The sequence below is a fragment of the Spodoptera frugiperda genome, chromosome 31 (genome assembly GCF_023101765.2).
Source record: "Spodoptera frugiperda isolate SF20-4 chromosome 31, AGI-APGP_CSIRO_Sfru_2.0, whole genome shotgun sequence".
Taxonomy (NCBI): Eukaryota; Metazoa; Arthropoda; class Insecta; order Lepidoptera; family Noctuidae; genus Spodoptera; species Spodoptera frugiperda.
In genome coordinates, this window is record NC_064242.1 from 12,636,683 (window position 1) to 12,657,615 (window position 20,933).

Sequence of the window (20,933 nt, forward strand, 5' to 3'; positions counted from 1 at the left end):
AATGCGGTCTGGTACTCCAGACTATCTATAAATATAATACTACCTATAAATAAACGGATCTAATTCATTCTGAATCGTACCTGTTTCCCACGAACAGAACCAGTATAGTCAGAACTCACGTCTCTCTCAATTTATAGCGCTTCATAGATTTGCATAGAAAAATCTGAATAGAAAGAGGTCTAAGTACACTGGTCGCTAAACAAGCCGTCGCTAATGAAAATGTAAAGAATTTAACGTTTTCTGAACTAAAACTAACTTCTTACCAATTGCACTTTGCTACTCTTAAATTGTAATTTTCTTAGAAGCAACTTTTATTCGATTTCTTTGATTTATTTAATTTAGTTTTCCGTTACTTCCTTGGTCGAGTAGTTGCAATGCGACTTTCGAATTCCTATATTAACTAGCTGACCCGGCAAACGTTGTTTTGCCTTATAAATTATTTCTAGTTTCTAGATAAATTCATAAATGGTTCTTCATTCATTAGTGGGACATTGCGAGTAACAGTTATTGAGCAGCGAGCGGGATGAAAATAGGGGTTGGTGATAAAAAAATAGGGTTTTAAGTATTTAGAATGTCACATTATAAAAAACGAAAAAAAATAGCCAAAACATTTTAAAGTCTTATCACTTAGGGGTGTCGAAAATAGATAGTAGTAGTAGTAGTAGATAGTAATGTTACATTTCAAATACATTGTCTGCCCACAAATTCGGAGAACGATTATGAATATTTACCTACCTTTAATATCATTTTCCATTAGGTCTGACAGCCAAAGTCCCTAAGGATAAGTTTTATTTTTGAGTTAAGCAAATTGTATACGTCAGTTCCATCTTATAACCTGTCAGCTTTGTCTTAAGATATATTATCAAATGTAGCTGATACAACGTTAATAGCCTCATATCATTTTCAATAGCCTGTATTATCATTGTCTCTGCGAGCCTTGGAGCCTTGTTATAGGCTATCTATGACGTCATATCAAGATTAATCTGGAGCCACACACTGCTGTCGGCTACACTCCAGGGAAATTCATTCTGAATAATGTGAAAACCATGTTGCTATGTAACAATGTCATAGTGCTAACCCTTATTGCAAGGGTGTAAGGTTTGTTTTTCAAGGTTGTGTGGTTGAAATTTTGGCTGATTGTGTTTTGTTGTTATGGTGGGAGTCATAATTCTTAAGAGTGGAAGGTGATTTTTATGTTATCTAATATTTTACGGTGGGAAGGGAATTTTTTATAGGAACGTAATTTTGCATCGTTGATCGAGTGGTTGTTTGTCGGTTGTTTTCAAGGTCTCGTATTTGTTCATCAGTTTAAACAAAATATTATTAGGGTTCTGTACTTGTATCGGTGAGAAGTCGCTCTTAACTTTTGTGCATTTACGTCATCACTCAATACATCAGTAGTGCAACTTGGGTGGTTTTTAGTCAGTAAGAGCCTCAAACTTCCTCTCGCCTTGCCTAAGGCAGGGAAGACATTTGGTGACTAACCCTCTTCAAAAAAGTATCCCTACAACAACGACCCGCACTCGATTAGATTACTTTAAACGTAAAGCAAACTGTCACCACACTGGCAGTATAGTCGACAACACTGTATAGGAAACTCGCTTGCCATTCAAGAAAGAAAAAGAAAACCGTCCATTATAACACCATTTCCATGATAAATACAAATACTTGTTGCATAAAAACTCGGTGGAATAAACCTCTTTACATTCCCCGCCACCTCTTCAGCTCGAAGCACTACTTTCCGCCATTTTCTTACCCGACCAGCGTAAAACCGTTAACAATACACAATTACTCTTAATTCAACGCTGTTCTCCATTTAAAAAGATTTACAAGATGGCCCCGCTTTGTCAGTCTATTCCAAGGAGTAATTAAATTTGCAATTGTAAAAGAATAATTGTTTATTTTTAGGAGTCAACGTTGTTTTGTATTTTGTTTGTTGTATCCTAAGGGGTAAGAATTAGGAAACAGTTTCGTTTATGGAAAATGATATGGTAGTTACACTAAAATATATTATCTTGTCCTTATTACTTGTATCCTATACACCTAGATAGGGTAAAAGGCGTCCAAAGAAGTCCTTCGTAGCAATCATCTTTGAGCGTCGCGTTTCACACACACACTTGTGCTTCACACACCAAAATGTTTGTTGCTGTTAAAAATAGGGAAATTTTGATTCGACACTATCATTACCAGCAACCCAAATTAAATTAACTAAAAATGAGAATTACATCGAAATAAGCTTTACTAGTTTCAAGTCACAAAGGAATTCTTCATCATGAGTTATGTACTTACGAGAATAAATCGTGTTGTTTAGTTAATTTTATATATTTTACGATAGTTATTATAACAAAATAAATAATAATAAGTATAAAGCAATGATTTTATAATCAGAGTTAAGTAAAGTAATTTCAAGTAAAGCTTTCTTCCTCAGTAAGTAGGTAACGAAACGAATTTGCATTTAATGGGAGAATGTATGCAAATTATAATGTACGACGTATAACGCTTCATGCATTTTGAATATTTTAAACGTTTTGTCGGTTTTGTTGTTTTAAAATAACACGCTTAGTGATTTTAAATTCATTTTTTGATTGGCCAATGTATTTGGCTAATGAATTTTATCCACGTTATTGCCTAAAATATCAGGTTTAGAAAAAATCCGTCAATCCTAGAGCTTATTCTCCTCTGATAAAATAAATATTATGTAGACATGTAGACAGCGCGACGTCGTCGCGTCTGCACACGCTGCTCATGATGGTAGGTCCCTATGTGACTCGAAACTAGTAGAGCTTTTCTCAATATATTTACGTGAGTAAACCGTTATTTGTAGTTAATTTAGTATGTTTCACGATAGTTATTATAAAAATAAATATCAATAATACCTTGCTTTTACTAAGGAATTGAGATATCGCTATTGTGGCACTCATGATAGTCAAAAAAATGTCCATCGAGCTATGGACTCAGCTGACAAAATATGCGGTAGTTGTATTTAATACCATTAAATAAACCAGACAGTTGATTGATGGATCGATGTTTTAACTGCATTAAAATAAGGCTCAATATCGGTTGCATGTTGAAAACCAACAGGGTTGGTGATTACCAATTTCCAAATTAACATCTCATTATTAATATAATTTTGGAAGTAATAACTTGCAGTAATTATTTTCGTACTTAATACCTGATCAAAAGGTTCATTTTTCTCTGTAAATTAAAATAATAATCAGACCTTTTAAGGTGAAATATAAAATTCACAGTAGCTGTTATGTATAAAAATATACAGTAAATGTAAAGCAACTTTTACGGTGGAATTAATTTCCGCATTAAAATGTATTTTTAACCGACTTAAACAAGGAGGTTCTCCGAATAGCCTGTATTTATGTATGTGCGTGGTTTTCGGAAAAGTATTTGTTACACATAGAAGCAGGTTTTAGTATATTAACCGACTTCATAAAAAGGAGGTATAAATCTGTTTTTTTTTTCATCACTATGTGCTGGTAACATATCACAAGCATTTCCATGAAAATATAGCTGAACAATGAAGGATTCTTCTTTCAGTTGCCTGTAAAGTAACCAGATATTACGCAGTTCATCAAATTCCATGTATTCTGTACACAAAATGATTGCTTAAAACCGAAAACACACGATGGTGTTTTGCACAAACCAGGAGTCAAACCCAAAACACCAGCTTTGACTTGTGATGCTTAATCGACTACCATAACAAAGACAGATCTTTGACAACTAGGTATACATCTATACAAACTATTTTTTTTTCTAAACCTAAAAGGCATTTGACCGCGATTTCTCCTGATGGTAAGTGACGATGCAGTCGAACATAGAACATGTCCAGCTAGAAACAACCTTTTCACTCTGGCCTTGAAGACACCCAAGTTGCAATGTTCGGGAAATACGCTAGCAGGCACTAAAAAACTTAAAACAACACATAAAACTTGAATTTTAAACACAAGAAAAACTTCCCTACCTCTAAGAAAATACTTTTCTTAAAGAAATCTGTAGCGCTAGCTCTTTCAAAGATGCTGTATCACAAACTATTTATAACATTTTACTATTTGTGTACAGCTTAAGGAAATATACTAAGAAAGCATTAAAGGTTTTTTAAAATGAACCTTTTATTTTTCTGGCTTTTAAGCAAGATACATTTTTATACCAGAACGAATGACTTTACGAGCTCTTAGCGTGGTTATGATGATAGATAAAATAATTTTGCATTTTTTGTTAAGATTCTGTCTCGTTGGTCGGCAAAGTATTACTGCGCAAAGTGTCTTTTCGGTTTCTCTAAAAATTCTCAGTAGTAGCACGGGGTTTGGAACTGTGCACAGTATATAGTAATAGGCTCTAACCCTAACCATAACTCTAACAAATATAGTGAAAAGTAGGTGAATATTGTATAACGGCAATACGAGCCGTAATTTAACTTCTGCCTACCCGTTCGGGATGAAAGGCATGACGTTGCGTATATTCTAATAACTTACCTCATGATTTCAACCAATTCTCACAGATTTAAGAATCACTTATGCTGGAACGGATTACACTGTACCTATTTTATTTATTCTTCCTTAGAAGACATTCTATCCTCCTTTCATCAAAAAAATGCATTTGATATTTCTTTAAAAAAGTCGTTTATCATTATTATGCCAAGGTATAGAGCACGACTGTGAAACCGTACGGAAAATCATTATTAATGGAGGAAGCGAACTATGGAAGTCAACTGCAGTGAAATGAAAACAAAGAAAAAAAGATATTTTTTGCAATTAGTGCATCTTAAAAATAGGTTCATTGGGCTTTGTTGTCCAGCCTTTGCTTCCACTGCTAGCGTCGTGTTTTGTTGTCACTATTGTCACTGAAAAATACAGTATTTTCAGTTAAATTGGTTAAGTTCTAGTTACGAAAATACTACCTAACAATGTTCCTATTTTCGTAACACACTTTGCGTCATGAGAAACGATTGCTATTTTTGTTACATCATTATAGAATAAGAATTTAAATAAAAGTTTGTCTTTTTGTCCGCAGGCGGCGCCAATTTCGTTAATCCGTACGTGAGTGAAGAGCGCGTTGACCTCAACCAAGTATGGGTGGAGATACCTTCGACACTCGTGGCTTTGGGAGGAGACGTGCACATCCGAGTCCACGGCACGACAGGAGCAGGCCTCAAGGTCCGCATCGCTCGAGAAGACGATGACGGACGAGCACTCCTCGCCACCATGCCTTTAGCACTAGACTCCGAAAACCGCATGACCCTACCTTGCGGCTACTTCTCCAGAGGAGGCACCTACTACCTAGAAGTCATTTCAGATAAGGATCCTTATTTACCAGATTATGACAATACGACAGAAGGGAAACGTGAGGTGGAGATCAGTAACAAGGTGAAGAGAGACGTCAGTGATGGTAGTCTGATGGAGACTGGTGATAGTGTGGTGAAGTCCTGGAAGTTTGACGTGATGTGGCCGACTGCGAACCTGGACGTGACGCCAGAACAGATCCAGACGTACCCTGAGAGACAGGTGATGGCTATACTGGAGTTCCCCAGGGTCGTGTGTACTCCCATTGAGTCGAGTGCAGATTTTTGGCTGGAGTTGCTGTATTGTGGGCATTCTAGCGGTGGAGCTGTACTGTGTGATGGGAAGAACACCAGCTCACATGCTCATGTGCTGTATTCTGAACAGGTGAGATTTCAAACTAAAACCTTTTTCTTCTATTTCAATTTTAATACAAAGTCTCTAAATATTACCTTCAATTTTCTTCTATCGAAGAACTAAGTGCGAATAAACCGACTTCTTAAGTGGAAATGCTTCAAACAATGTCTATTTGCAGATGCATGGTTTCCCTGGTCGTCGGACGATGACGCTGCGCTGTGAACTCTTCGGTCAAGCTGGAGACTACGCGCTTACATTAAGACCTGCAGCTGCTGCGGGGCCACAGGATCTCGCCACCGCTTTTATCAAAGTGAGTGATTATGTAACAACATCTACCTTTAAACTGAATCATAAAATAATAGAAAGCACATATATTCCACATTGAGTAGTAAACAGTAGGTCTAATTACTTTTACCGCCTTGGGCGAGGGTGTCAGACTCGTACTGACTAAAAACCACCCCTTTCCTACTCCTTCTTTTCCATCCGGAGCCCTGGTAAACCCGCTAGGTAATCCGCAGCTCTGGAAACAGTAGGTACTAGAAACATGAGAACACTCTTTATTCATAGAAATTAACTAAAAATATGTAGCATTATTTTGTAAAGGATACAACAGCGGTTTCATTGCTAATAACGTTATCTTTCGGACAGCTCTCGAGTGGGCATAAAGTTGATATGAGTGTCATAAATACCGCAGCGTTTCATAATGAAGGTTTTCAGAATAAAACTAAACGAAAAAATAATGTTTGAAGTTAATGCTCTTTCAAATATTCCTACATTGTGGTCAGAATTTCGTTTAACGCAAACATTTTTAATTATTTGTGAAAAATGTTTGTTGGGGGTAATCAAAATGGTTCCCGTCTGACTTCCACTCTCATAAAAAAGCCTTTTTCAAATGAACACTTCCATAAATATTTACAGAGGCACAGGTTAGCAGGATGGCCATGAGGCTCGGAGGTCGGAGGGACTGTCTAAATATTGAGCTTTATGAAAACACCGGACCTAATTTGTATTAATATAGCAACCTTTCCTTGACTATTTTTGGACTTACATTTCAAGGAATTACGGATAAATCTATCAATAACTATAATTTGATTTAAAATTTCAATAAGTTAAAATAATTTCTATAATAATCCGATATTTTATAAGGAAAACTTTGAAGGAAAATTGTAATACATTATACAACTATTGAGTTAATTTTATTGTTAGCTACTTCTTAGTTAACAGACATGCCAATACTACCATCATTACCATGTATAACAGTTACCATATTCTACCATTTACACTTCTATTTGGCAAGAACAGATAAATATCTATTTTCCATGCGAAAAGCGTCCAAATTTTCCTTCCCCGTGTTGTGGTGAGCGTATCGCTTCCATATTTTATTGAACACCTGGCTAAAGATGTATGGAGATAGATAATTCTCACAAAACAAGCAGGAGTCCCCGTTGATAGAGATTGATAGTAGATTGCCAGCGCTGACGGTTTTGTATTTTAATTTCAAATGCGAAAGGTTTATATTTGAATTTGTTTGATAAATGGCTTGTGATTTACATATTATCTCTATTGGCTTTTGTTGTATCAAATACATTATTTATTTATTTATGGGTGTATATGTATGTTATGTGTGATTTAAAAGTTTGAAGTATTTTAATCGAGTACGCTTGGGCTACTTATTGTAGAGGTTAAATGTAGTTCATTTATATTTCAACGTATGTTATATTTTTATAATAACTATTGTGAGACTAAAATTAACTACACTCGCGCAGCCTACTAGAGTCCCTGTGTGACTCGAAACTAGTTTTAGAGCTTTTGTCCATCAATGTAGGTACGTGAGTAAACCGTGATTTTTAATTAACGTATGTTATGTTAATTTTTAAGTAATTTTGTAGCAGTTTAATTTGAAAACGTGTAGTTTTTTAACCTTTAATTGAAGTGGGGAAATATTTCAAAGAAAATTAAAGTTAGTAAAGAGATTCAGTGAATATTAAAATTGACTCAGTATCAATAAAGTTGCTCGACTCAAGATCATGATAACCAAATTAATATTATGTCAAAGGCCACGCTTGATCGATAACAAACACGAGAGAACATCGCGGCGTCTATCAAACGTCTCTCAAAGAAAATATCTCTTATTTCAAGTTTCAAATATATTTCCAAAGTCTTTGTCCTTTTGAGACGAGCTTAAATTAACTCGGCAAGATTTCCGTTTGATCTCATTTGAGAAACAATATTCTAACAATATTGTTCGTTACTTTTATTTAGATGGAAAATGTGGAAAAATTTTAGGGTCTCAGTAGCTAAGTATATTACTTAAAATTATGCTGGGTTTAATACTACAATCGCGTTTGATTTTTTCTTGAATGGTAGTTATACGTACTCTTTTTCTGTTTGCGGGTTCGTTACTTCATATCAAAAGGCAAATAGAATGCAATAAAGTAAAAAGCGTGAGAGAGGAATAGGACGCAATGCAATGGGCCGGCTCGACTGGAGAGACCACGGCCTCAACGAAAACCGACGTGAAACAATGCTTGCATTGTGGTTCGTTGTGTGAGTGAGGTTACCGGAGGCTCGATAACCCCCATTCTCAATCCTCGATCCCCAACAATCCTTAAATTCCTTACCACCAAAAGACCGGCAACGCACTTGCAACGCCTCTGGTGTTTCGAATGTTCATGGGCGGCGGCAATGGCTTGTCTACTCGTTTACCGGCTATATTATATCGGTAACATAAAGGAATTGTATCCTCTTATTCTTTTTCAATCTTCTAAACTCAGCACTGACCGTAACCTTGTCGAGAACCAGGATTTTTTTTTTTCATCTTAAAGATTGCCAAGTGGGAAATGATAATATTTTACAACAGTCGTTACTCAAACTTGGGTGTTATTACAATCTACATAAAAGTTTATTTGCAATAAATGCCTCTGGTTTAAGTGTTGTATTCCATTATTGAGCGTCAACAGCATTTTTATGGGCAAAATTTTATCTATTTGTATTGCTACAGTTGCTAAACTTTCTTTTGGAAATGAGGACATTGAATTTGTTCCTAATGTTGGCTTTTTATTATTCCATGGTGTTTTGATTCAATATTGTCTTTTTATTATGGTATTGAATTTAGTCTTACATTTAGGAAGATTTTATTCGTGGGGGAATTAAGTACAGCGTGAATTTTCTTAATATTTGTGTTCTTTTTAATTTTGCCCCGCACTAGGATTTTTTCGTATCGTGGGAGCGTTTACAAACATACATGTTCACATACACAATACCCATACATCCAGACCAGAAACAATAATTTGTGGATCACTTAAAGAGTTGCTCCGTGCGGGACTCGAACCCGCTACACGTTTACGCGGCAGCGGCTTGCCAAGCCACCACACCAAACATGCAGTCTAATTCTTAATATTGACATGTAGCACTTGCCCACACCGTCAGTTTATTCTACTCTTCTTGCTCAGTAGTCATTTCGTGACCTAAAGGTAAGCGTCCACAGGCCCGCATCGTACGTATGATACATTGCACGCATCGTACGCATTCCGTATGAAGTCATCAGTACATATCGCATGTAGGCATTGCTAATGATGCGGTGCGTACAATACGGATTAGTGGAGGCAGCTGTATGAGTTTCTACACAAGACAAACTAAAATCCGTTGCGTGCGGTGCGTACGATGCGAGTGGACGCAAATTTTAAGTAAGAAATATTTCAACAATGGCTCATTGTTTTCTTAATGTGAAAAATTCTAGACGGTACGTAAGATAGTAGTGAGGTGATTACAGAATTTCTTTACATTTTCAAGCCATTAACCAATAAAGTGGTGTCCATTAGCGTGAAACCACTTTGTGGAGAGTACAGAGTAGTGCAGGAAGGTAATCTTGCTTTTTTATTTCCACTTGCCATGAAGTGGCTACGATTTACCTTTTTAAAACGAATGCTGCTACCGACTTCTACTTTTGGATTTTACATTTCGGTGCATTGTAATAATTATGGGTACTGATAACTCGACTGTTTAAATATACAAATGTTTTTTTTTTTATTGATTTCTAACGTCTATATAAATAGGTTATAGGATTCTTTGTTCGTATAATTTTTTCGCTATTAATTAAGGGTCACATCATTAATTTAAAAATGAACCTTTTCACTTTAACAAGAAATAGCTACTGTTACAAAATGTTGTCGTGATTGAAGTCAGCTATTTTATTTTAATTTCATTTGTATATGTGTTGTATGTATTTAAAGGACCAGCTTCTGTGTTGGTGATTCCCGAATAGTTTTAGTGAGGTACATATCTCTCACTTTTTAATTTTTTGTCCCTAAAAGCTTGACTTTTGAAGCTAAATATAGTTAACTTATATTTGTTTCTCCTACAGGCGGATTGGTCAGAGCAGTTCGTGCTGAACGTGCACGGAGGTTCAGTGTTTCCCTGTGGAGATGGAGTCAGAGTGCTGTTCCAGTACCCTGAGTGTGTGCTGGAGGGCGCTGACCGAGTCAGAGTGTTTGGGAGGGACGCCGACCGACTGCGGTACGTCGCTGAGAGGAGGGTTCGGAGGTTAGTAGTATATTAATTAATATTAATGTTGTTATTTGTATTATAACTTTCGTGGGACATACTTAATTAATTATTATGTTATCGGCTTACTCACGTAACTGTTTGATGAGGAACTCGACTTGTTTCAAGCCATGATAGAGGCTCATATTCAGGAGCAGCAATCCGCGACACACGACGCGGCGACTGTCGTTCTGCTAAATAACATAATAATCATTAATGTTGTGTATTCAAAGCTATTTAAAAGTCTATGAGACACGATTATGGCATAATGTGCTTCTTTCATTTCGTCCAATTTCTTTGAATTTCCCATAGATGTCTATCGTTTGTAGGTGTACATTGAGTTATAGAGGTCCACTCTAATTCAACGAATCTTCGCATACTACAATCCCATTTATTGCAAACTTTCGTCAACAAAAATGAACGAATGAAATGAAAATAAATAAATAGGATTAGATTTAAAATTAAAAACAAATTGTTGTTTCAAGTAATTTTATTAGTAAATCAATAAAACTTACGGCCGAAGATTAAACGAAACTTCGCATTTGAGAACCGGAGTAGACCTACAGATTTGTAATATGAATTGAATTGTCAATACAAATCTACATTTGTAGGTAGATACATCTGCATATATAGTTTCTAATTTGCGGTCACAATAATCGGCTTATATGGCCACACGAATGTAGTGGGGATTACAATTTTGATCAATTTACCTTTAAGCTCAGTATTGATGGTACAGAGAGCAGCTTATAACGGTGGATGAATTAATTGTACTAGATACCAGCTAAACCGGATTGGTTCAATATTCAGAGTACTCATATGATACTGTTTCATATTGTTGATTAGTATTATGATGTATTTATTAAAATTGAATATTGATGGCTCATAGAAGCTTTGTTTCAAATTGTAATTGTACATAATATGTGGGCACTTTGTTTGAAACAACCGTCTTTCTGTCTTTCACCACGCTTGCTCAATGCGGATTGGCTATTACAAACATTAAATTAGAAATTATAAGCCCTGGTTTCCTCACGATGAACTAACTCTGTAACCAATACCAATCACACAACACTAAAACCTATGTAGTTTCTTGCTCGTTCTTCTCCATAGGAATCTACACTTTGGAACGAGCAAATAGAGCAACTAGAGGTCTGACCGACAGACAGACGTTATTCATATTATTATATTTGCTTTGACGTTCAAAAGTGCCTTCCTGGTCTATTTGAAATAAATAATTTTGACTTTGACTTTGACTAAATATATGTAAGTAACCAAAATAATTAACTCGAACCAAGTAATAAGTTTGTTAATATTAATATCGATGTAGGTAATGAGATGTAACCACGTTATCGGAGTAATTAATGGTTTTAATTTATATGCTGGCTGTGGCAGCCATTACAGGAGTCCGTGTATCACGTCTATCGTCTGCGATAACATTAATTTCCCGCTAATGTCGCACAACTTGGAAGGCCTGTCGTCTTCTTTCATCCGTTTTATTTAATAAGCGAGAAATTATCTTATTAATCTTTTTATATAAGATATAGGCTACAAGGAAGTCGTATAATTCATTTCTAGATTCATTTTGGTGTATTTGATCGTTGTACCTATGAATTCATTTAATTTTCAACACTGTATCAGTCGATAGTTTCTCACTGTCATAATGGTAATATGCTTTTAATAGAATGTTACAAAAAATATGACAAATTGGCTTTTTTATACAGTTAGTTCAATTAATTGGGGTTGGTGACCCGGTGCATTAGGCTTGCCTTCTTTACATTAAACTCGTCGTTTACCCTCTTGTATAAGACACAATAGAAAACACATTGCGTCTCGCATAGATTTGCGTTCCCAGGATACTACGTGTTAATTGTAAAAAAGAAGGTGTCGTTCATGGAAAAATAATAGTTATGCTTTGTCACATTGTATTCTATTGCCATCAGTTTCTTTTTTTCCGACTTTCAAGCAGATATCCTATAATTTCCTTTATATTTGTTACAGAGGCCAGCACACAGTGTCGTTCGACTGCCGGCTGTTCAGCGAGCGGTACCCGGAGTACTGCTTCGTGTACGTCTCGCAAGCTGTGACGGGCGCCGTCGCTGACGTCAGAATGGACTGTCTACCCACACTGCCGCTCTCAGGTATCAAGTGAAATAGTAAAAAAAAAGCAACGTCACGCCTTTTATCTCTGAAGGGGTAGGCAGAAATGGTCATTACGACACGTAATGCTACTATACACCCACTTTTCACTATTTGTGTTATAAGTCCCATGTTATAGAGGGTGAGCCTATTGCCATATACTGGACACAATTCCAGACTCCGTGCTACTACTGAGAAATTTAAAAAAAACCGATAACACCCCAGTAATACTTTGCCCGAACCGGGAATCGAACTCGAGACCCCTTGTTCGGTAGTCGCATTTGCGACCATTCAACAAGCGAGGCAGTCTAGTAAAATAGTAATTTATTTGTATAAATCTTTAATTCTTGAAATTCTGGAATGGAAACTCATTCATAGAACTACAGATGCTCGCAGTAGTCTAACTTAGAATATACTGAACATAAAGCAAATACAAGGAGGAGATATCATAACTGGATTTCCCTTTAACATAATGCGTGACACTTTACGGGGAACGCGGGACGTTACAAACCATGCGGCTCTCTATTTTCCGTGTAGCGCGCCCATACTATAACAATTGTCCACATTTTAATGTGTAACTTTCTGAGCGCTTAAAACTGATCTACACATTTTTACTTATAACGTTGGGCAGAACTGATTTTTTGTATGCAGTACACAACCACATTATGGCAACTCCTCTTTGCACTTGTTTAATTGTACTCACCAATGAAAAGTATAAAATCAAGACATTAGTCAGCTACCTAACTTGAGACGTGTGTTAATTACGTCATAAGTAATTACCTTGTGCCTCTTTAGCATCTTAAGTTTAAAGTGAAACATTTTGATTGATACATGGCAATTAGGTACATAGGTTTGTGTGCCACTAACTCAAAGTAAAACAAGTCTTAGAACCTTTTTGGAGAAGGAAAAAAAGAAGGCAAAGACTACTGACTGCCTCGTTATTCGTGTGGTCGCAAGTTCCACTGCCGGACAAGTCTCGGATTCGATTCCCGGGTCGGGCAAAGTATTGCTAGGATTTTTTCGGTTTTTCAGCACGGAGTCTGGAGTTGTGCTCAATATATGATAATAGGCTCACCCCCATTACATGGGACTTGTAACACAAATGGTGAAAAGTGGGTGTACATTCTACAGTGACATTGGGTGCCATAATGTGCACCTCTACCTACCCCTTTGGGGATAAAAGGCGTGACGATACATTAAAATAGTACATCCAGGAAGAACGACTTCTAAATAAAGTTAGTCTCAGTTTGATCGCGACAGTAATCGAATAGCTTACTATGAATAGCGATGAGCAAGCCGAGGCTATTACAAACTCCTAACTACGTGGTAATTTGACGTAACTTTGTTGTAAATGAAAACAATGTTACCCTCTACCCTGTAACGGGATAAGATTAACGAGCCATTTTCATAAAACATTTTGATTGGTTTGTTAAAAGGCATAACATTGACTATAAGCTTTGACAGCGTGGTCACAAGTGTGATTGCTGACTGAGTATGTAACCAAGAATTGTATTGTGAACCCTGATTGTAAAAGAGTAACCTATGGAGTTTCTTGCTCGTTCTTCTCCGTAGGAATCTACACTTTGGAATGAGCAAATAGCTTCACTAGAGGACTGATCGACAGACAGACATTTTGTTTTTTTTTTTAATATTGTAATATTTGCTTTGAAATTTAAAAGTTCATTCTTGTTCTATTTGTAATAAATTATTTTGACTTTTGTCTTTTTGAGTGTGGGAGATCTTTCATCAGGTGAAGTTCTTGAGTCAGAAATAAATATTACGTGTAATAGATTTTTAGTTAGAGCACGAGGCTTAGAATTGTGTACAGTGTAGTGTAGTGTAGTGCCCCTATATTAGACGTAGATCTGTATTTCCTATCATGGGAATGGGATTCAAAACCCTATTGGCGAAAAGTTACATTCAACAATATGCTTCTTTTTCTTTTCTTGGAACACAAAGGTAAAAGAAAATGTTATATGAAAGATCTATGTACTAGGTAATAAAGCTGTTTTCCATATTTCCAGCAGATGGCGGTGCTGGTGGCTGGGGTCAGTGGTCGGCGTGGTCAGCGTGTCCTGCCCCGGCGCATTGTTCCACCCGCACGCGCAGTAGACACCGCTTCTGTGACTCCCCTCCTCCTGCTTATGGTGCCAAGTTCTGTGAGGTAAGTGGAATTGAAGATTCTATTAAAGTAGATAAGTGCTACTATTGCCTGTAAAATATAAATACTTTTAAGATTATGTTTTCGCAGACTAGGATTCATCCGTAAATTACGTTTGTTAATTAAATTAAATTTAAAAAGTTAAATAATTTTTATATATGATTAGCTGAGTGTAAATTAGATAATAAGGTACGATGGGGTTGAGGTACCCATTTGGATAAAAACCCCTTAAATAATAAAGAAAAAAAAATTACGTTTGGAGGCGAACGCGTATTTTTTAACGCGTCTGTCTATCGTATGGAGAACAGAAGGTGTGATGTTATGATAAGATAAGATAGCTTTTCAATTCAAAAGCGATCTCATATCTCGATCCCATGATACGATGTTCATTAATTTTGCGTTGTCTTATTTGGTCGATTAGGTTGTCATGGTAACGCTTTTTAAAGATGTCAAAAAGACAATTTTGTCAATACTTTGTTGATATTCAACGATGGTCACCCTTACAGAATTTAATTTAAATTTCAATAATATTCCACTAATTAATGTTTCCAATACCATGCACAAATTAGGCGACGCTTATATTTTTGTATACTGAGTTGGCTCATCTTAAGATTCTTGCAACATTCTATGCTTGGCAACACTGTAAAAAATATAGCTTGTTTGTGAGTTGCTAAGTAACACGTATCATAGTAACCGCGTTATTGATGTCAACCAAACGCGACGTTTGATAAAGCTATTTTTTATTTTGATATATTGTTTTACTATATTTACCTACAATGGCACCGAAAAAAGACAAAGGCAAAAAGGATGATGAAAAAGCAGGAGCGTTCAATGAAGTGGAAAGGACATTTTTGGAACTTCAGCTAAGTGATTGCAATCGGAAAGTGGCCAGACTGAGAAGTGCTGTGGAAGAGTATGAGCAGCGACTCGAAGAACTACAGAAAGCCTATGATAAGTTGGACGAAGATCGAGCAGATATAATTGCATACTTGAAAAAGACATTGACCATCAAAAATGAAGAAAATGTGGAGTTAAAGGAAAAAGTTAAGGGTCTCGAAGAAATAAGAGAAATTGAAAATGAACGTTTTCAAGAAACTACCAGGCAGTTAGAAAAAGATTTCGTTATAATGAAAGAACAGCTTACATCTGAAAATAAACTTCTGGCCGGTAAACTGAACACGTTAGAGGAGTTTAGAGCAATTAGAGATGATTTAATGAGAAAGTTTGAAAACCAAGAACAGGAATTCAAAGACCAAGAAATGAAATATAAAAGAATAATCTACGATACTGAAAAGAAATTTGTTATTGGAAAAGACAACTTAAAAAAGGAAATGGAAGCCAGACTACTGCAGCTCGCTCAAGATTTTCAAGACGCAACTGAGTTAAGGGTAGCAGCATCTACTCATAGAGTTATTCGAGAAAATATTGCGATCAATAATGAACTAGAAAATATCTTAGCTTCTCAAGCGAAGTTAGTAGAACAAAATGACAGTTTTAGAGATTCAATGAGAGCTGCAATAGTTTCTAAAGAATTAGCTGAAGAGGAAAGAGACAAGGCAATCGGTAAGAGTGTTGTTCAACTCAAGGTTATTGAACAATTAACAGCTGCATTTGAATCAGTTAAAAAAGAAAAAAGTTTATTTGAAAAGAGAAGTTACGATTTTGAAGCACAACGGATGAAAATAGAAAGATTAACTAAAGAAAATGATAATCTCAGCCTTCAAGTTCGTGTTTTAGAACAAAACTTACATGCGAGAATGAGTGACCAAAATAAAGCCGTGGTGGAAAGTGTGAAAATGTCAAAGGAACGCGAAAAACTCAGAAAAATTTTAAAAGAAGCAGCAGTTGCTATTCAGGCGTCATTGAAATTAGACGAATGGGCTACTGTGAACGCAGCGCGAGAAGTTATGGATAGACGTGTACTACTGTCACATTTACTTGAAATAGTATCACAATACCGTGAACTTGAGCACGCAGAGTCTGTAGGAACAATAGGTTCGTTTAGTAAAATTTATGAAGAAGGTGACCTTGGTTTTGTGCCACGGCCAAAGAAAAAGCAGGCCTTGTCAGAACAATACATTGTTGATTCAGCCATTCCTACAAAGGATACATCTGAAGTTGAAGTCGAAACTTTAGCTTTGGCATCTCATACAACCACTTCCATAACTACCAGTGTGGACACTGTTCCCAGCATTCATATAATACCATCGAAAAAAGATTTAGGGTCGAAGGACGAAGGAAGTGCTGAGTCATTTGTAGCTTCATCTGTGTCTGAAGAAGTTGTAGAAGAAGAAGAAAAACAGAAAGAAGATGACATAGAGAAACAATTAGAGGAAAGTAAAGTTGCGATGCAAAAGTCTTTCTTGAAAGACTTTGCCCTCTCTCAAGCTTCTCTTAAACGCCAGTCAGAGATAAAAGTTGATATAAAGAGGATGTCTAAGGTCGTTAGTACTCTTAGATTACCACTTGAGGAAAAAGATGATATGACAGAAAAATCGCTTGCAGATGAGGTTGAGATTGAAAAGTCAAGTGCTGAGGTAGATGATACAGCGCCGTCTCCTGCAGCGGCTGGAGATGCTGGTACTGATGACGATAAAGAAATTAAAACCCCTATTGCTGAACAACAATCAGTTGACATTGGACAGTCAGTTGACATTGAACAGCCAATTGACATTCCACAGCCTGAACAAGATGAGCCTAAACAAACTGAACAAGAACCAGAGCCAAAAGAAGGTGCCGATTAATATTTTATTTATTTTTATTTTGAAATGTGTATTTTGATACGACTGTTTTTGTTTTGTATTTTTTTTTATATATTATGTTTACAATTATTTTTTACAAACCACTTTTTATTTATATTTTTTTATTTTATGTATAAGTACATGCACGACATTGTTGTTTAAATACATTTATTCAGCATGTATAGTGGATTATTGTTTATTTTGTTATTTGTGTAAGATTTAAAGATTAGAGTAGAGATTTATTTTGGAGAAAAAAATAAGAAACATCAGGGTGTTTCTTTTTTAACGTAATTAAAGAATGACGTAGAATTCCAGCCAAAGGTTGGGTACATAAAAATAATTATACTTTTATGGAATGTATCTTTAGTTAAGTATTTTGAAGTGGTTAAATAATACTGCTACTATTATAATATTTTTGCGCACCAGCAGGAGAAGAAAATATTATGTTAATGAAGACATTCTGAATATCAGTGTCACTTATTCTTCTTTGTATTTCCATTTTACTTTAATGAATTATTATGTTATTATGTAAATTGTAGTTTCACACACAAATAATTAATGTAAGTTGCACGTGCGATGATTAAATAATCATTTTATCTACTAATGTTGTTTCATTCGCACAATGTTTCTCATAAATATGAGCCTCTAGCGTAGCTCGTAACTGGTTTAGTTATGTTGTCAGACAAGTAAACTGTTAAACATAAACTAATTGATTAAAAGATATATAGAAACTTCTTTAAAATATTAAATATAAATTAACAGAAAAAACTACGTTATATCTTGATACTTCTTTATGTTCACATTTTTTTCACTTAATTAGCATTTGAAATCCCTTGATTTACAGAAAAACTAAATTTTTATCATTTATCACAAGATAAGTGAGATCTCATAGATATTGCAAGGCCATAGTATATTTAAGCATAAGTTTATATCGAATAAAAAATATAAAAAAATATTTGATAGAAAACTCTATACATAATAAAACCACAGAGGAGACAATAGTAAAAGCTGAAACTTCAAACCTTCAGATCAGTCAACCAACAGTCAACTCTTTTGTTTTGAATTCATTATATCTCACTACTGAAATATTATGTTTTATTAATTCATTTTGCTTAATCATATATTCCGCTAAACATGGCACCTAAACCTAAAAAGGACAAAAAGAAGGCACCAGATGAAGGTTACAAAGGCGGATTTACCGAAGTAGAAAGAGCCTTGTATGAACTACAACTAGCTGATTGCAATCGAAAATTAGCTCGACTCCGACAATCAATTGATGAGTATGAAATACGAAATGAAGAATTGCAAAAGGCCTATGATAAACTTGACGAAGATAGAGCAGATATAATTGCTTACTTGAAAAAAACACTCAATGTTAAATCTGAAGAAAATTCCGAACTCAAAGAAAAAGTGAAAGGTTTAGAAGAATTACGAGAGATTGAAACCGAAAAATTTAAAGAGACTGTTGCTGAATTACAAAAGAACTTCGTTACTATGAAAGATCAGCTCACGTCAGAAAATAAACTACTGGCTGGTAAGCTCAACACTCTCGAAGAATTTAGAGCTATTCGAGACGATCTCATGAAGAAATTCGAAAATCAAGACCGAGCTTTTGAAGAACAAGAAATGAAGTATAAGAGAATGCTGTATGACGCTGAAAAAAAATTTGTCATAGGAAAAGATAAGTTAAAAAGGGAAATGGAAGAAAGACTTTTACATTTAGCACAAGAATTTCAAGATGCTAGTGAATTGAGGATTGCCGCATCTACCCACAGAGTGATCCGAGAAAATATTGCTCTAAATAATCAGTTGGATAGTCTCCTAATGACGCAAGCTAAAGTGGCTGAGCAAAATGAAAAGTTTAGAGAAGATGAAAGAGCCGCTCAATGTGCCAGAGAAGTGGCTGAAGAACAACGGGATAAAGCAATAAACAAAAGCATTGTGCAGTTAAAAGTTATTGATCAATTAACAACTGCTTTCCAAGATGTGAAGAAACAAAAAGCTCTATACGATAAGAGACAATTTGATAATGAAAAACTCCAAATAAGAACGCAAAAACTGACGAAAGACAATGAAAGCCTTTTACTCCGCGTGCGTATACTTGAACAAAACTTGCATTCTACTTTGGGTGAACAAAATAAATCTGTAGTAGAAACTGCTAAACTGTTGAGAGAACGCGAAAAGTACAAAAAGATTTTAAAAGAAGCAGCTTTTGCTGTTGAAGCGGCATTGAAATTAGACCATTGGTCCAAATTGGATCCCGGTCGGGAAATTGTTGATAGAGAAAGAGTGCTTCAAAATATTCTAACGGTTATTAACCAATATCGTGATACTGCACGAGCTGAATCAATGGAGTCATTAATATCACTCAGCAATATTTATGATAAAGGCGACCTTGGTTTTGTACCAAAACCGGCTGTAAGAAAATCATTGGCTGCGGGAACTGGTTTGGGAACAACATCGTCCCTTCAATCACTTGAAGAAAAGCGTAGCGATGTGTCTGGTGCTACCACGCCAGCATCTCCAATAGGAAGCTTAAGAACGATACCAAGTGTTACGCTGATACCACCCGACGAAGACTATCAACCACCAACTCCTAAAGATAGTGTACCGTCGTTTACTGTAACGTCATTGCATTCAAGTGTTAGTGAAGTTGAAGATGAAGAAAGCAGAGACTTGAATGATATAAGCAAGATGCTAGAAATAAGTAAAGTTGAAATGCAGAAATCTTTGATGCTTGAAATGGCTTACTCGCAGATCTCTAAAGTAGCTTTATCGCAATCGAAAATTGATACGAAAAAAGTGAGCTTGTCAAAGGCAAAATTAGAAACTCTATCAGGTGTTGTAGAAGAAGCAGAAGGTGCACAAGAGAAGACAGATGAAAAAACAGAACAAGGAGAGACAGTAGGAGACGAAGAAAAAGAACCTGTAAAAGATACGGGTGACGCCCCACAAGCTAGTGAGGAAGAGACAAAAGACGATGCAGACAAAGCACCTACGTCTGAACCACAGGAAGGTGAACCACCTGAGGACAAAGAAAAAACTGATGAGGAACCGAAAGCGGAATAATTTAATACTTTTTGTGTTTAAGTTAGTTATCATGGGCTGGGTCTGTATTGACTGTACACTGTGGCAGTGGCTATGCTTATTGGACGACTTCTTCACTGGACAAGGCAAAGGAAATGTTTAAATCTTCATAATAAGGAACAATTCATTGTAAAGTAGTTCTTTCAGCCTATCTTATTTCTTAACAAAAATGATCATTAGGGAAATAATATGTGTCACAGTGTGCAAGCAATATAGTAAATGTTTTTTGTTTCCTATATTTAGTATGTAGTAGTGAGTTGGTTTGATGTATTTTTTTACATGACGAATATATTTTGTGTTAGTATATAATTTAATTTATTATAACTTGTTCATTACATGAGATTTTTTTTATAAAGATTGTTTTCTTTTGTGTTGATTCGTTTCTTTTTACTGTCCTAATATTCCTTGACAAATTAAAAGTAGGTAGTTAGTTTTCCGTAGCAAGTATGTAACTGCCGAACTCAGGGACATTTAATGATTACTTAAACTATTCCTTAGTGACGATTTCCGAAAACAATTACCAAGTGCTGGGTTAAATAGCCATTAAATGACTCGGTGACCGTCACAGCCCGAACGAAAACATCTTCTTTTTGACAGTAAACATGGATTAATAGTGATACATAC

At 35.8% G+C, this 20,933-nt stretch overlaps 3 protein-coding genes across 6 annotated transcripts in view; all 3 read left to right on the top strand.

The window, feature by feature from the left end:
• Positions 1-20,933, top strand: part of LOC118276239 (uncharacterized) — a 276,416-nt gene that overhangs the window by 239,389 nt on the left and 16,094 nt on the right. For 3 of the 4 annotated variants that reach the window (XM_050707423.1, XM_050707420.1, XM_050707421.1), the window contains 5 exons: positions 5,023-5,675; positions 5,824-5,955; positions 10,009-10,187; positions 12,183-12,322; positions 14,345-14,484. In XM_050707423.1, coding sequence (XP_050563380.1) covers positions 5,023-5,675; positions 5,824-5,955; positions 10,009-10,187; positions 12,183-12,322; positions 14,345-14,484 — 1,244 coding nt within the window. The remainder of the gene's footprint in view (positions 1-5,022; positions 5,676-5,823; positions 5,956-10,008; positions 10,188-12,182; positions 12,323-14,344; positions 14,485-20,933) is intronic. The other variant, XM_050707422.1, reaches the window with a different exon arrangement.
• On the top strand, positions 15,183-17,822 carry LOC118276228 (cilia- and flagella-associated protein 157). The gene has a single exon (XM_035594468.2). The coding sequence runs from the start codon at positions 15,258-15,260 to the stop codon at positions 17,223-17,225; it is 1,968 nt and encodes a 655-aa protein (XP_035450361.2). The 5' UTR covers positions 15,183-15,257; the 3' UTR covers positions 17,226-17,822.
• Positions 18,238-20,658, top strand: LOC118276229 (cilia- and flagella-associated protein 157-like). Its single transcript, XM_035594469.2, has one exon. It carries the CDS (start codon positions 18,357-18,359, stop codon positions 20,289-20,291), a length of 1,935 nt encoding a protein of 644 aa, XP_035450362.2. The 5' UTR covers positions 18,238-18,356; the 3' UTR covers positions 20,292-20,658.